The 16,690-nt window shown below is 47.0% G+C and overlaps 1 protein-coding gene across 1 annotated transcript; it reads left to right on the forward strand.

The window, feature by feature from the left end:
- The first annotated feature begins 5,666 nt into the window (after window positions 1-5,666).
- Window positions 5,667-6,605, forward strand: LOC144278742 (olfactory receptor 52E2-like). The gene has a single exon (XM_077840074.1). It carries the CDS (start codon window positions 5,667-5,669, stop codon window positions 6,603-6,605), a length of 939 nt encoding a protein of 312 aa, XP_077696200.1.
- Window positions 6,606-16,690: the final 10,085 nt, after the last annotated feature.

The raw sequence follows: 16,690 nt of genomic DNA on the forward strand, positions 1-16,690 counted from the left end.
AGGCAGTAAAATTAAAGCACATTTCTGGCTTAGAGGTGGTGTTGCAAATGTCCCTGGGGGAGGTCCAGAAATGCACAGTGTGTGGGGCGGTGGGGGTGGGACAACGGGACACGCAGTATCCAGATCAGAGTGACTTGGAGTCCTGAAATTATGGAAAATGGGGAATGGACGTCCTCCCCAATGCATAGCCCAAAGAGGCGTCATGAGGCCTCCTGTGTCCGGGAGGTGTCTCAGCCTGGAATGTAAAGTGGACCACACTGTAGCAGATTGTCTCTGACACCGTCCCCATCTGGACCATCCTTCATCCTGTGAGAACGTGCAGTGGCTAAGGACAGTCAGGAGGAGGCAGAAGCAGAAGATCTCAAAAGGTGCTATCAGTGTAATTCCACTCATCACCTGAGAAATAAATGCCCTGTGCTAGGAGGAAGCAGGCAACCAATAGCTCATGTTAGTTCTTCTGTTCTCACCACAGAAACTCCCGAAGCAACAAAAAAATGATCATACTGATTTTGTGAGCTTAGCCTCTGCAGAACCAGACATGGAGCATGTTAACGCTCTCCAAATGGATGGCAGGGAGTACTTGGGGCAGAGGGATACATGGGCCCCGATTTCTCTGATGAAGCAGAGTGTGGTCCCAAAGGCCAGTATGCTACCTGGCCAAATGGCTGAGATTGTGAGGGTGGGTGAAAGCAGATTCCTCATACCACTAGGTAAAATCCTTGTAGTGTGGGAAGGTCTGGAAAGTGTTTGGATTGTGGAGATTGGAACACCTCTTAGTCGACCTGCTCCTTGGTCATGTTTTTTTTTTTTTTTTTTGTGTAGCTCAGCTTAAAGCATTTGCCTGCTGCAGAAGGGAGTTTTATGCTGGGACCCCTGAGGGAAAAGGTAAGGTCTCAGGAACTGCTGAGAGAATTGGAGAGAGTCTCCTTGATTCTTCTTCAGCAGGGGGAAGCCACATGCTTCCAGGCGGGAGGCTGGTTGAGACCAACTCCTGCACTCAAGCTGGAGGCAACATCACATCAGGAAGGGATGGGGTGCAATACCTGCCAGGGAGAGAACTGTCCAGGTTGTTACCTTCCAGCAGGTCACAGCTGAACCAGAGAGAAACTCTAGGGAGCATAGAGAAATGTGTCCGAGAGGAGAGCCTAGAGAAGGGGCAGGGAATCTCAGAAACCACTGAGGTGAGTGAGGATTCCTGTCACTCTGTAACACAGGGAAGCAGGGTGCTTCCAAGTAGGGGAGGGGACTGAGACTAGGCAACATGCCCTCAGGCAGAGAGGCAAGGGAGATGTTGTCAGTGAGTAAGAAAACTGTCCCAGTTGTTAGCTGGCAGAGGTTTGCAGCGGAAGAAAAGAAAGAACCCTTTCTGTGGAGCACACAGAAATATGTCTTAGGAGGGGACCCAGAGGAGGAAACTGGGGAAGGAATAGTGGGGGTACAGGAATGTCTCCTCACTAGTCACTTGGGGCATGATGCAGAGGACACTAGAAGGAAGGCTGTATCAGCATCTGGGAACCCAGGTACCCAGACTGTGTCATAAATATAAAGGGAAGGGTAACAACCTTGATGTATGTGGTAACATAAAATCCCTCCTGTCCAGAGGTACAGAATCCCTTTACCTGTAAGGGGTTAAGAACCTCCAATAACCTGGTTGGCACCTGGCCAACAAGACCAAAAAGGAAAGAAGATATTTTCAAATCTGGGGTGGGACGGGGGAAGAGCTTTTGTTTGTGCTCTCTCTGTGTGTTCCCTCTCTGGACAGAGAGAGAGAGAGATCAAACTAGTAAACAATCTCCTGAAAAGATACCTGAAATGATACATCTAAAATTACAGAAATTGTAAGTAAAGGCAAGGAAATGCCTTTGTTATCTTTTGTTTTAGCTTGTGAATTTTCCATATGCTAAGAGGGAGTTTTATTCTTGTTTTTCGTAACTTTGAAGCTGAGCCCAGATGGGAATTCTCTGTGTTTTACTTTTATATTTACTCTGTAAAGTTACCTTCCATCCTGATTTTCCAGGTGTGATTCTTTTGCTTTTTTAAAAGAAAAAAAGTTCTTCTTTTAAGAACCTGATTGATTTTCAGGGTCCTAAAAAGCCAGGGGTTTTGTCTGTGCTCACTCTGTAACCAATTGGTTAGTATATTATTCTCAAGCCTCCCCAGGAAAAGGGGTGAAGGGGATTCCGGGGACTATTCTGGGGAAACAAGGACTCCAAGTGGCCCTTTTTCCTGGATTTTTCTTTAAATCACTTGGTGGTGGCAGCAATTCTGTCCAAGGACAAGGAAATGATTTGTGTCTTGGGAATTTTTCACCTATGCTGGTAGAAATACACTTAGAGGGTGTTTCATGTGGGACCCCACATCTGTACCCCAGAGCTCAGAGTGGGGAGGGAACCTTGACAGCCGGTGACCCAGGTTTTGAGACGGAACTGTGTAAATTCTGTCCTGGATGGGAGCAGTCCCACAGCTGACTTCTCAGGGACAGAGGAAGGGGAGGCGGAGGGTACCCCAATCCAGGTCCCAGTTTTTCAGGACGCAATTTTTGATACTCTTTTTGGAAAGTATCTGTGTCTCTTTACATCTAGATGCAGCTCCAACACCTCTGATAATGGAGGAATTGAGACCAGGAAGTTGCCAGGTGGTAGTTTGTGAGAATACAAATGGTCCAACTGACACAGAAGGGGGTGTCTTCCCCCATGCTGGTGAGACACAGAAAGCAGTCGTGGGAAAGCTGCTGGCGTCTGATCAAAGGATAAACACACCTAGCCCACAGAGCTCAGATCACTGTCCTCTAGGAAAAGGGGGCAAAGGGCCAGCCAATGTGCAGGGTCCCCCTGAAAAAACTATCTTGCTAGAACCTGAGGCACCAAAATTCCAGAAACATTATTAAATTCAGAGCCCACAGAGATGGGAACACTGGAGGGAAAGACAAGCCATTGACTGATTACCTGGGAGAGAGTCAAAGGAGACCATGGGTAATGAACAAAGTAACCTCAGACTACAGTATCTGAACAGAGGGTGTGGTAGCATAAAGATACTTGTAAACACCCATCTGTGATAAAAAAAATGTATGAACATAAAGTTTTGGGATAAGAATTTTATGACTGATGTTAAACCTTATGATAAGTTTAGTTCATAGTTAATAGCTGTAAACAGATTTAAATCTCATCACAGCAGTTAAACCTGGTTTGCAGTGTCTGAATGGGGAAACTGAGGCACACCGCCTCATGGCCTTGAAAGCTGGGTGCCAAGAGAACTATAACACACCCTGCCTTTGAGGTAGTCGGTGGCTAACCCTCTTGTAACAAACTAAGGGGGGAGGTGAGACATTCTCTATCGTCAGGGAGCATACTGTAACCACCATAAACCTCATTTTCATATAAACATGATTTTACTTATGAAGCATGCCTTGTAAGGTCTCAGGGGAAAGGTTATGATCTGCTGAAAGTCATGTCTCTGTCCATACATGTGTATCATTAATGTATATGGAGTTATGAGAATGGTGTTGTATGGTGGTCACTAAAACATGCTGTGAGTTGGGGAATCAGCCAGATATTAGCTCCCAAGAGGCAACAGCAAGGAAAGTGACTAATAGCGGGGCAGGGTGTCAAACAACCCATCAACAGCTATTGTCCAGCAAGGGAGCTCCAATAAAATGATTCACGTGCATGAGACTTGGAGACATCTACGCCCCAAAATATCCCCCCAAGTCCTACACCCCCTTTCCTGGGGAAGGCTTGATAAAAATCCTCACCAACTTGCATAGATGAACACAGACACAAACCTTTTGGATCTTAAGAACAATGAAAAAGCAATCAGGATCTTAAAAGAAGAATTTTAATTAAAGAAAAAGTAAAAGAATCACCTCTGTAAAATCAGGATGGTAAATACCATACAGGGTAATCAGATTCAAAACATAGAGAATCCCTCTAGGCAAAATCTTAAGTTACAAAAAGACACAAAAACAGGAATATACATTCCATTCAGCACAGCTTACTTACGAGCCATTTAAACAAAAGGAAATCTAATGCGTTTCTAGCTAGATTACTTACTAACAAGTTCTAATACTCTTTTCCTGTTCTGCTCCTGACAAAAGCATCACATAGACAGACAGACTCTTTGTTCCCCCAATCCTCACTCCAGCTTTGAAAGTATCTTTTCTCCTCATTGGTCATTTTGGTCAGGTGCCAGTGAGGTTATCTTAGTTTCTTAACCCTTTACAGGTGAAGGGGTTTTGCCTCTGGCCAGGAGGGATTTTATAGTTCTGTATACAGAGAGGTGGTTACCCTTCCCTTTATATTTTGACAGTGTGCTTACATTTTTTTTTTGTTTGTTTTGGTAACCACTCTGACTTTTTGCCATTACTTAATATCTCTTAAAATCTATCTTTGTAGTTAATACATTTGTTGTTTATTCTACCTGAAGCAGTGTGTTTGGTTTGAAGCGTGTAAGAGACTCCCCTTGGGATAAAAAGCCTGGTGCATCTCAATTTCTTTCTTAAACTGACAAACTCATATTAACTTGCAGTGTCCTGCGGGCATACCTGGACACTGCAAGAGGGAGGTTTCTTGTGTTGTGTCTTGGACTGGAGATATTGGCTAGTGTCTTTCGGTTACACAATCCAAGGAGCCGCTTACATGCCAGAGACTGTGAGTGAAGAGCCCAGGAGTGGGGGTTCTCATAGCTGAGCAGGGGAAGGCTGGCTCCCAGAGTCAAGGACTGGGGTGACCTAACAGATCACCAGTTTAGATAACACCAGAGGGGAATGTCATAGGGTCGCAGAGCATCATGTAGGTGGACAGGTGGACAGTGCTGCTGAAATTATTTTTTTCTTTGTGATTGTTGGTCCAGGGCCAACTTTGGGACCTTTCTTGGTACAGAGTGCATTTGGGGAGTTTTAGGGTCTCTTTCCCCTGGCAAGCCACAGAACTACAATCTGGGTGTCACAAACTTTACTCAGTTTTGTTTCCAATTGTTGTTGTTATGTAACTTCAGGCATTTCACTGGTAGAAATAACCATTGATATTTTTGTGACAATGTACCTCATTGCAAGATGGGTTATGTAAGATGTCATTGGAAAAGTTATGACTTTCTGAATATGATTATCCTTTTTGTATGCATTTATGATTTTTGTCAGAAGTTCTGAATATTGACTACTTCTCTGCATTTCACATGTAATTACAACTGGGTAATGCCCACTAGGGAACTTGGTTTCAGTCTAGATCGCTGGTTGGGAACAGCCTATTCAGGGCAATGAGACATTGGCAGAAACAATAGGCCTTCAGAGAAAGTTATCTCCCACCTGGTGAGCCTCCCTGAGAATGCTTCAGACAGCCTATACATAATGGATGCTATGAATCTAGAAGGCCATGTGACCAGGCCACATAACTCTGGACTCCATCTTGGGGAGTCTGTAATTTTCCCACAAACTAGTCTGGAAACCAAGTTTTGAAACAAACGGTTCCCGCCATATGCTAAAGCTATAGAAAGCAGGGAGTGACATTGTCGGTGGTACTTCACTCCTCACTCAAGAAGACTCCGAGAATGTTAATAACTACAACTTATTTACCATATTATTTGTTATAAAGCACGTAACCCCCTTGCTGTGCTTCTCTCCCTTTACAGGCACCTTCAACATTTCTGAGTCGTATACATGCATCAACCGCCACATGGCAGCTTTCAACTTCACCAACTCTGATGCTTCAACTTTCATCCTAACGGGCATCCCTGGACTGGAGGCTGCCCACATCTGGATTTCCATCCCTTTCTTTACATTCTACATTATCAGCCTGTTGGGAAATGTCACGGTTCTGTCTGTTGTAGGTAAGGAGCAGACTCTGCAGAAGCCGATATACCTGCTGCTCTGCATACTGGCACTTACAGACATTGCCACACCTACCTTTGTCATACCAAAGGCACTGGGCATATTTTGGTTCAATTTGAAAGGCATTACTGTGGCTGGCTGCCTCTCCCAGATGTTCTTCCTACACACGGTTTCTGTCATGCACTCAGCCACCCTCATGACAATGGCCTTTGATCGCTACGTTGCCATATGTAACCCTCTGAGATATGCCACCATCCTCAGTAATGCACAAATAGCTAAGCTAGGGCTTGTAGGTTTCATAAGAGCTGTTCTCTTCATTCTGCCCCTACCCCTGCTCCTGAGTCAGCAGCCATTCTGTGCCAACCGCATTATCCCGCACACGCAATGCGACTACATAGCTGTGGTGAACATGGTGTGTGGGGACATCACAGTCATCAAGATATACAGCTTGGTGCTAATGTTTGTAATCAATGGGTTTGACCTGACGCTCATTGCCCTGTCCTACAGTCTGATCATCAGGGCCGTCCTCAGAATCTCCTCTAAGAAAGGCCACCAGAAAGCCCTCAACACTTGCACAACCCACATCTCTGTGATGCTGACATATTATATTCCTGGACTCTTCTCCAGTCTCACACACCACTTCGGTCAAGGCATCGCTCCCTATATTCACATCATTTTGGCTGACCTCTATCTCCTCATCCCTCCCATGATCAATCCTATCATTTATGGGGTCAAAACCAAAGAGCTTCGTGACAAAGTAGGCAAATACACCTGCCGAAGGTGATTACCTGGGGCCACTGACTTGAAACCTGTGTGACAAGAGGAGGAAAGCATATCTCCTCATTAATCAGTGGTGCACTGTCCCAGTTCGGTTGAGCTAAGGATTGTGGAAGTTCACAGTCTGAGAATTTCCTCCCAACCAACATCTCATCACTCCATCACTAAGCACTGCTCTTTCCACTGCTGAGTTACCTCTCTCTGACCATCACTTGACCTCTTTATTGTCACCCATCAGCCTCCCTCCCCACACACCCTGTTACTTAGCCTTTCCATGACTCTAAGCTATGTCTACACTACCGCGGTGTCAACCTACTCTCATCGTGTCAACCTACTCTATGCAACTCCAGCTACATGAATAAGGCAGCTGAAGTCGATGTACATTAGGTCAAGTTACAGCGGGTTCTACATTGTGGCGAGGCGGAGAGGGGGCTGTCGATGGAGAAAATCTCTCATTGACTTATGTTACTCTTCTTCTTGGGGGTCAATTGCAGAGTGATCTGCTGTCGAGTTGGCGGGTCTTCACTAGACCTCCTAAATCGACCGCCGGTGAATTGATCTCAGATCATTGATCCCAGATGTAGTGTAGACCTGCCCTAAGACTACCATAAGACACTGTAGCATTTTGATGCAAAGTAGTTTTCCATTAGTCCCTCTGTGGTAATTGTTCTTGTCTAGTTTTACAAACAAAAGTTACACTTTCAGATAGCCAAAGAGAAAAAGAAAGAAAAGGCAATGCTGAAGTTCTTTATCATATGGACATTGTTTCGCTTAGCAAAATATACCTGATTGATTTTTCTATGTTGAATCCATCACAAATCCTGGAGGATAATGCTAATGTTTCAGTGGGAAAGTCCAAATACAGGAAAGCTGCTATAGGAATTGAGGGCATTGTACCAGAGCTTACTGGTGAGAGTTAGGAAATGGTGTGTTTTTGAGAACTGGACTGCTGTATTTAACTACGACATCACCTTTAAGTAAAAATAATGTACTGCTTTTGCAGTTGTTTTTGGAGTCAATTTTGGAGTGGAACAGACTATGAACTCTCCTTGCATCCTAGAGAGGGCTCTTTGTGCTATCCCCATGTGCACAGAGCAGGGTTTCTTGTTTCTGTGAACCTTTCCCTTTTTTGGTTTATTATTCTTACACTTGCTGTTTAATGAATTATATTTGGATTGAACTTAATTTAGTGATCAGGGGGTCAAGGAATCATCCAATGTGAAGGGAGTACCCTCTAGTGGGGACACTCTAGCTCCTATCCTAAGTGACCATGATGAAACTTTGGGTTCAGCCTCTCAGGAATCCTGGGCAGAGCCATGTCACCATTATGAGGATTCTGCCACATAGAGAATGGAAGGGGAGTTCTTGATGTCAGGCAGGCCTGGGGGAAAAGGGAGTGTGAGTTTTGACTCATAGCCTTTCCTCAGCGAATTCCCCTGGGGTAATGCAAAAGCCAGGAAAGTTCCCCACAGTACTTCCCCACTTACATTAGGGAACTAGGACAAACAGATGGGTTGGATTTTAGTGATGGGTAAAGAGATGTGTAACTTGTGAATTCTTCATAGAAATGATACAATCTGAAATGAGTAACTTTGGGGAGCATACTTTCTGCGTAAGGTGAACGTAACATCACTGCACAAGATTGCTTCCCAGAGACTGGTATCATATTGTACCTATTGGGTTCTGGGAAGTGGGCAGGCGGGAGCCCGTCCACTGCATAAGGACCCCACCCCCACCCCACAGCCTGAGGGAAGGATCTACAGAACCCAGGAAACCAAATGATTCCATTGGACAACTAATGAAATAACAGGGACAGGAGTGTGGTCAAAGGGTCAAAAGAAGGGATCCTGATGGGACACTGAGCAGAGAACACCAGACAGCACCCACTGCTCCTCAAAGGCGTCAAGGGAGCCAGTGGACACCACCCAGAGAAACTCTGCCCGGATATGTCTAGTTGGCAGCCGGTGTCAAGTGGAGTGCCCTAGGGGTCGGTCCTGGGGCCGGTTTTGTTCAATATCTTCATAAATGATCTGGAGGATGGTGTGGATCGCACTCTCAGCAAATTTGCGGATGATACTAAACTGGGAGGAGTGGTAGATATGCTGGAGGGCAGGGATAGGATACAGAGGGACCTAGACAAATTGGAGGATTGGGCCAAAAGAAATCTGATGAGGTTTAATAAGGATAAGTGCAGGGTCCTGCACTTAGGACGGAAGAACCCAATGCACAGCTACAGACTAGGGACCGAATGGCTAGGCAGCAGTTCTGCGGAAAAGGACCTAGGGGTGACAGTGGACGAAAAGCTGGATATGAGTCAGCAGTGTGCCCTTGTTGCCAAGAAGACCAATGGCATTTTGGGATGTATAAGTAGGGGCATAGCGAGCAGATCGAGGGACGTGATCGTCCCCCTCTATTCGACATTGGTGAGGCCTCATCTAGAGTACTGTGTCCAGTTTTGGGCCCCACACTACAAGAAGGATGTGGAAAAATTGGAGAGAGTCCAGCGAAGGGCAACAAAAATGATTAGGGGTCTGGAACACATGACTTATGAGGAGAGGCTGAGGGAACTGGGATTGTTTAGTCTGCAGAAGAGAAGAATGAGGGGGGATTTGATAGCTGCTTTCAACTACCTGAGAGGTAGTTCCAGAGAGGATGGTTCTAGACTATTCTCAGTGGTGGAAGAGGACAGGACAAGGAGTAATGGTCTCAAGTTGCAGTGGGGGAGGTTTAGGTTGGATATTAGGAAAAACTTTTTCATTAGGAGGGTGGTGAAACACTGGAATGCGTTGCCTAGGGAGGTGGTGGAATCTCCTTCCTTAGAAGTTTTTAAGGTCAGGCTTGACAAAGCCCTGGCTGGGATGATTTAATTGGGGATTGGTCCTGCTTTGAGCAGGGGGTTGGACTAGATGACCTCCTGAGGTCCCTTCCAACCCTGATATTCTATGATTCTATGATTCTATGAACCTTGCCATACGTTTTGGAGGCTGCCACAATGGCCGTGGGCCCCACCCCCCTTGCCAACGCCCGCACGTAGGTATCCATGTGGGGTGAGGCAGGCACTAGGAGGCAACCAACGCCATGCTTCCTGGTCAAGGTGGGGAAGGGGCCCCGGCTGCTAGGGATGGTAACAGCTGCGGTGTTTGGGAGAGATGACGTAGTAGTTGGCGGGGGGGGCCGCCGTCATCTGGGCATATGCTCTGGTGGCTGGAGGGGGGCGCCTGTGGAGCTGGTGGAGGAAGCAGTGGGGAGGGACGCCACGGATGATGGTGGGGTCGCAGCAGTGGGGGCAGCCCCTGCTATGGAGGGCCTAGACTTTTTAGTGGGGCTCTTTCCTTTCTTTTTGCACCAACCCTTCCCACCGGCTGGGCAAGCTCCCCTAGAATCAGAGGGGGCGAGAGACGTGACAGCAGCACAGGTCAATCCATTGCCTGCTGCTGCCGGTACCCCAGCGGGGGCGATAGGCAGTGGTTCGGCAGCAGCGGCTGAAGTACAGGCTTGGGGGGGGGGCATGGGAAGGGCGGGGGGGGGGCAGAGTCCACGTCAAGGATCCCACCCTTTGTGTCTCCCACCATGATGAGCTGTGAGGGAGGGGAAGGAGGGGAAAAACCCTGGAGAAAGGGGTGAGAGGGGAAGCAGGTGAACCCCTCCTCCCCACTAGGCCATGGGTGTAAGCGGGGGAATAGTCCCGCTATTGTGGGGAACTTTCCTGGCTTCTGCACTACCCTGGTGAAGTGGGCTAGTGAAAGGATGTGAGTCCTCACTCCCACTTCCTTTACCCAGTGGCCTCCCTGCCCTTGAGGAGTCCCCTTCCACGCTCCTGTCTGGCAGAGTCCTCATAACCGCAACAAGCCTGGGCCCAGGATTCCTGGGGGGCTCGACCCCCAACCCTGCTGTGAAAAGAAAAGGAGTACTTGTGGCACCTTAGAGACTAACGAATTTATTTGAGCATGAGCTTCATGCAGTTGATAGATTTCCACTCCATACGGCTAAATGCAGTGCCTTGCATAATGACAGGTTTCAGAGTAACAGCCGTGTTAGTCTGTATTCGCAAAAAGAAAAGGAGTACTTGTGGCACCTTAGAGACTAACGAATTTATTTGAGCATGAGCTTCATGCAGTTGATAGATTTCCACTCCATACGGCTAAATGCAGTGCCTTGCATAATGACAGGTTTCAGAGTAACAGCCGTGTTAGTCTGTATTCGCAAAAAGAAAAGGAGTACTTGTGGCACCTTAGAGACTAACGAATTTATTTGAGCATGAGAATTCGTTAGTCTCTAAGGTGCCACAAGTACTCCTTTTCTTTTTGCGAATACAGACTAACACGGCTGTTACTCTGAACCCTGCTGTGGTTACCTAGGACAGAGGCTAGGGTGTCCCCACTCCAGGGTACTCTCTCTGCACCGGGCACTTCTCTGACCCACTGACCATTACATACAAGTTAAAGCAAATGCAAGTTATTTAATCAACAATTAATTTTAAAAAGAATAAGGAAAAATGGGAAAGGTTAAAGGAAACACATCATCCCGCTCTGTGGCAGGGAACATCACAAACAGTGTCTCTGGAATGTCAGGGCAGTTCACAGTCTGCTCCTTGTGAGTCCCAGGCCTCCTGCTCAGGCCCTGGCTTTGCTGTAGGGATGCTGTGGGTTGGACACTCGCTCTGGTGGTGGCCACAAGCTCTCAGGCTCTAAGTGGCAGGACCCTTCTTCCCGGTGTCACCTCCGCCCTGTCGGGGTTATGATCCAAGCCTGGCCTGCAGAGCCTCTTGGCTGAGGCCTCTCCCTGTGCTGGGCCCACTGCCCAAGGTCCCCCTCGCTCTCCCCAGCTGCTCACCACACCCAGCTCCGGACAGCTCCAGTCCCAGCTGCACCACTCGGTCTCTGCACGGCTGCTGCTCTGCCTCCAGCTCCCTGGGCTGCTTCTCTGGCCCCTCTGGCTCTGGTTGCTGCAGCTCTGCTCCCAGGACAGGTCTGCTCTGCAGGCTGCTTCTGTGACTCTGCTCCCAGCACTGACCTGCTCCCTGGGCTGCTTTTCTGGCCCCTCTGGCTCTGGTTGCTGCAGCTCTGCTCCCAGGACAGGTCTGCTCTCTCTGGATCTGGCCCAGCTCTGCTCCCCAGCTCAGCTCGGGCCCCTGCTTTCTCCTTAGCTCGGCCCCACTCCGTCTGACCCAGGCAAATCCAGCTCACAGTAAGGACAGGACCTCCCTGGCTTCCTGACTCCCTGATTAGCCTGCTCGCCCTGTCATTCAGGCTGACCTGGAGCATTGGCCTCTCCCCATTCTTCCTGGGGGCTGTCAGTCTCAGGGTCCTGATTCCCCACTGACCCTTCCCCCTTTTTAGTACTGGGAGCTGGCCACTAAAACACCCCCACTGAATGTTAGTAAGGAGGCAACAGTCCCCTTACACCGGTGGGGAGGAGGGCACCAAAATGGGAGGGGGGCAGATAAGGGGGCTATCAAGGACTTGGGGGGGTCAGTCACCAACCTAGGATTGTTGTCCAGCTCCTCTAGTTGCACTAGGGGAGGGATGGTCACAATAACATCAGGGGGGAGCAGTGATCAAAAACCGGGGGGGGGCACCCAAGCACATGGGAGGGGGCATGGGTACACAAAGGGAGGGCCAATCAGGACAAGGGGGGGCCGAAAAGGAAAGGGAGCAGCCAGGCTGGGGGTGGGGCAAGGGAACCAAGGGGCCCAAATGGTGGAAACGGGCATGGCAGGCCAGGCAAGCCGCTGCGTCCTGGAGGCAGGAGCTTGAGGCAGATGGTCTGTGGCTGGTGGGGGTGGTGGAGGGGGCAACGGTGGTGGTGGGGGTCGGGGGAGGGACACAGATGGCACGGGGGCACGCTCCATGCCACACCCCCTATGTCCCCACAAACACAGTCAGGTCCCCCACCACAAAAGCGCAGCTCGAGAATCACTCCGTCCTCACCTACGACGTAGTCTGTGCTCCACCCCTATTTCCGCTCCCGCTTTTTCCCCATAGCCTCACCCACACTCCACCTCCTCTTTTCCCTGCTCTTCCCCTCTGCCGAGGCCCCCTTTGCTTATCACTGAATCCTTCCTCTCCTCCCCCGAGAGTCCCTTGCAGCCCACCACTGACCAAGCCTCTCCCCTCCTCCACCGCCCCGTGTGGACCACAATTCCCCATGGTGTTGACTCTAGTCTGGACTCCCTCCTCTCCTCCACCCCCTCCTCCATGGCCCCAATACCCACAGCTTGCTGAGTCCCTCCTGTCCTCCATCCGCCTCTCCCATGCCCTCCCACATGTGGTTCTCTGAGTCCTTCCTCTCCTCCACTCTCCTTTCCCCATGGCCCTTTGCTCACTGCCTGCTGAGTCACTCCTCTCCTGCAGACCAGCCTCTGCTCCCACAAGGCCCCTACCACCTGCCATTTTCCAGTGAAAAACAGAACCACATTTCAAAGTGGGTCCTGGCCTCCTGGCACCCTGTGTCCCTTAGCTGAGTTGTTTCAGCATCAGCAGTCATAACAGCAGGAGGGGTCACACAGCTGGGCCAGGTATAGGAGCCATACATCAACCAAAGACCAGGGGCATGCAAATGCCATAGGTGATTAAGTGGTGCAAAGTCCAAAGAAGGAGGGAAAGTGAATTAGGGAAACTAGAATCAGCAAAGTTGTGTCACGGTCTTTCTCATTTATGTCGAAATATTACAAAATATTTTCGTTTTAAGAGTACAGTGAGCAGGCAGATACAGTTTTCTGCTGTCCTTGTGGACAGTTTTCCAGTTTTTTGCAAGACCCTGCATTCATCAAAAATGGAGTAAGAGGCAGGAAAAATATAGGAAAAAAACTTCAGAAACATATACAATCTGCCGTACACACGCAGCGTTCTGAAAGGTGGCATTTTTTTAAAACAGTGAAAAGAAGAAGGCTCCATAGTGCCACAGTTGTCAAATTCTCACAAGCTTGCATTACATGAAAACAGAGACTATGCTGCTAGAATCACGAATGGTTTACCTGGCTGAACAAGGAATTGCTCTGTGGGGGCAGGAGGACCTTGACCTTCTGGGGTCCCTTCCAACCCTGATATTCTATGATTCTATGATTCTATGAGGAGAGAGAAGAATCAGCAAACCGTGCAAACTTTCTGGAATTATAACATTTGTTTTACAGTACGATGAAACATTTGCAAAGAAAAGCAAGAAAAAACCAACCAAAAAAACCCTTTGTGATTCTTTCAATCTCACAAGACACTCACCTGAAGAAGTGTTTTTTTACTCACAAAAGCTTATGCCCAAATAATTCTGTTAGTCTTTAAGGTGCCACTGGACTCCTTGTTGTTCAACTCAAAACGAGCTTTTATGCATGGCTACTGAATTATGAAAAGCACAATCATTCAGAAAGTTCAGGAATTGGAGTTTTGTTCTGTTCTCATTAATGCAGCACTCAGTTTTAAACACGAAGAAATGACAGTGTGTATGAGACAGAAAACCTGGAAATAAAGGAATGATTTCCAGCATTTGTTGATTGCTCTGAGCGAGTGGATGCTGGCACCATCTATCGCAACATTAAGCAGTTCTTACAAGCATCGAGGACTACAAACTTGCCGGTTGCAGCAGAGTGTTCTGAAGGGGTGGCTGTCGTGGCAGGCCATGTTTCAGAGTAGCAGCCGTTTTAGTCTGTATTCGCAAAAAGAACAGGAGCACTTGTGGCACCTTAGAGACTAACCAATTTATTTGAGCATAAGCTTTCCTGAGCTACAGCTCACCTCGGATGAAGTGAGCTGTAGCTCACGAAAGCTTATGCTCAAATAAATTGGTTAGTCTCTAAGGTGCCACAAGTCCTCCTTTTCTTGTGGCAGGTCATGTAAGTGGAGTACAGCAAAAATGGTGCAAGATCACCCCACTGCTATATATACTCACTGCAGAGTTCATAAATTGAATTTGGTTTTAGTTGAAGCCTGCAAGGTAAACTGGAAAGCAACAGGATGTTTTTTACACTCTAGAGGGCTTGTTTACCATCTTACCACAGCCTGGCATACACCATGCTTATTGAGAGGGCCAGAAAACACTTGGAATGAAATGGAATTGTCTAATTTATGTGACACAAGATGGGCATGCAGATGGAAAAAGGCATCTGTTGTAAAAAACGCCACGAGAATGCTCCTCAGCAGTTTGTTGGGACTATCAGAACCACCCTACTGAAGATTTATTGAAGCGCTCAGTTTCGTGAAGAATGGGCAGACAATTGATTTTTGTATGTGCTTGAAGGTTTTTTACTGTGTTCTTATTATGATTCACATAGCAGGCAAAGTTCTGCAGAGACAAGAGAAGATACTCTCTCAGGTCTGCACTGAACGTCAGGGAACTGTCAAAGCGTTAGAGAGTATGCAAACCAGCACTAAGTGGGATGTTGTTTGGGAGGAAAACCAGAAGTCCTGTGAGCCTCATGGTGTTCCTGTTACCCCTGGAGCAGAGGAAGAGTATGCTAACAAACAACATTTGAAAAAGGTCTGCCTTCCTTTACGATTCTGTTCTTACAAGTACACTCGGACAACGAGAATATCAGCCAGGTAAAAATGAGAGTGATAAAGGAAAATGGGGCAGATAGCTGTATTTTCCTCTTTTGGAAACGCTGTTAGGTGAATGTAATCTCAGGTTTTCATCCCAGTCAATGGAAATAGATAAAAGTGTAGATGGAGGGCTAACATGTGATCAGGAGGGCATTGATGGACTTCTCAGTAAATATGCAAGTGCCCTTTCAATCAATTTGACACTTGTATACAGTACAATCCTGTGTTAAATGTATCCTACTAAAAACAAAGGGAAAGCAGCATTTATCTTCTGCAGAGTAAAGTTGCCAATGTGTATTAAGTCAATGTTCAGTTTTTAAAGAACAACCATAATATTTTGTTCAGTGTTATGAACATTTCAGAGTTCCGAACAACTTTCATTCCCAAAGTGTACATAATTCTGAGGTTCTGCTGTATATCAAATGCTGCAGAGCTGCTCGTTTATATTCATTTTGCTACAGCAACAGAATTAAAAGAGGAATTTCTGTTTTGCCGTTCACTACCAACACAAGTAACTTGTGAAGAGCTTTTTAAACTATTAAATAATTTTCTCCAAGACACAAGCTTTGATTGGGGACATTGTTTTGGAATTTGCAGTGATGGAGGAGAGTCTATGATCAGATGTGTGACGGTGCCCCGCCTAAGGCTTTATGGAAATATGCTTATGAATACATATATATGACATAACTGGAATATGTTCTATGCTACATATGCCATGAAACATATCTATGTAAAGGTTATGATCTACTGAATCTATTAATCCTATTTGTATGCATGTCTCATTTTTGTATTCAAATTTATGAATATTGGTGATGTACTGGCTTGATTTCTAAATAATCTTAATAGAGCATTTGGTCAGTTCCTAGAGAAAGGAATTTGCAAAGTTAAGTGCCCAATTAAGAAGCACTTAAGGAACAATGCATCTTGGAAGGCTCCAATCCACATAAGAAGTCTTCCTAGAGACATTCAAGATGCTGCATGGGCAATGGCTGCTGCCTGTAAAAACTGAGAGTCATGCATGAACATGTGACTGGCCCAGGTGATTCCAGGACTCCATCTTGGAGCTGGACTTTGCATAGGAGAGAGGAGGGGGTCTCCACCCACAAGAGAAAATCTAGTTAAGCCCGTGGCTTCAGCTGGCTAAAGATATAGCCTCTCCACCCCCAAGGATACCTGAAAGAAACTGGAACAAAGGACAGTAACTACAGGGGCTGTGAGTGATTGCTGGACCCAGACTAGAAGGAGGCTAGTCTGTAAAAGAGAGCTTTCTGGAACTGGTGAGATTTTTGTCTGTATTCAGTTTGATTAGACATAGACTTGCATGTTTTATTTTATTTTGCTTGGTAATTCACTTTGTTCTGTCTGTTACTACTTGGAACCACTTAAATCCTACTTTCTGTATTTAATAAAATCACTTTTTACTTAATTAACCCAGAGTATGTATTAATACTGGGGGGGAGCAGCTGTGCATATCTCTCTATCAGTGTTTTAGAGGATGAACAATTTATGAGTTTACCGTGTGTAAGCTTTATCCAGGGTAAAACAGATTTATTTGGGGTTT

The sequence above is a fragment of the Eretmochelys imbricata genome, chromosome 1 (assembly GCF_965152235.1).
Source record: "Eretmochelys imbricata isolate rEreImb1 chromosome 1, rEreImb1.hap1, whole genome shotgun sequence".
Lineage (NCBI taxonomy): Eukaryota > Metazoa > Chordata > Testudines > Cheloniidae > Eretmochelys > Eretmochelys imbricata.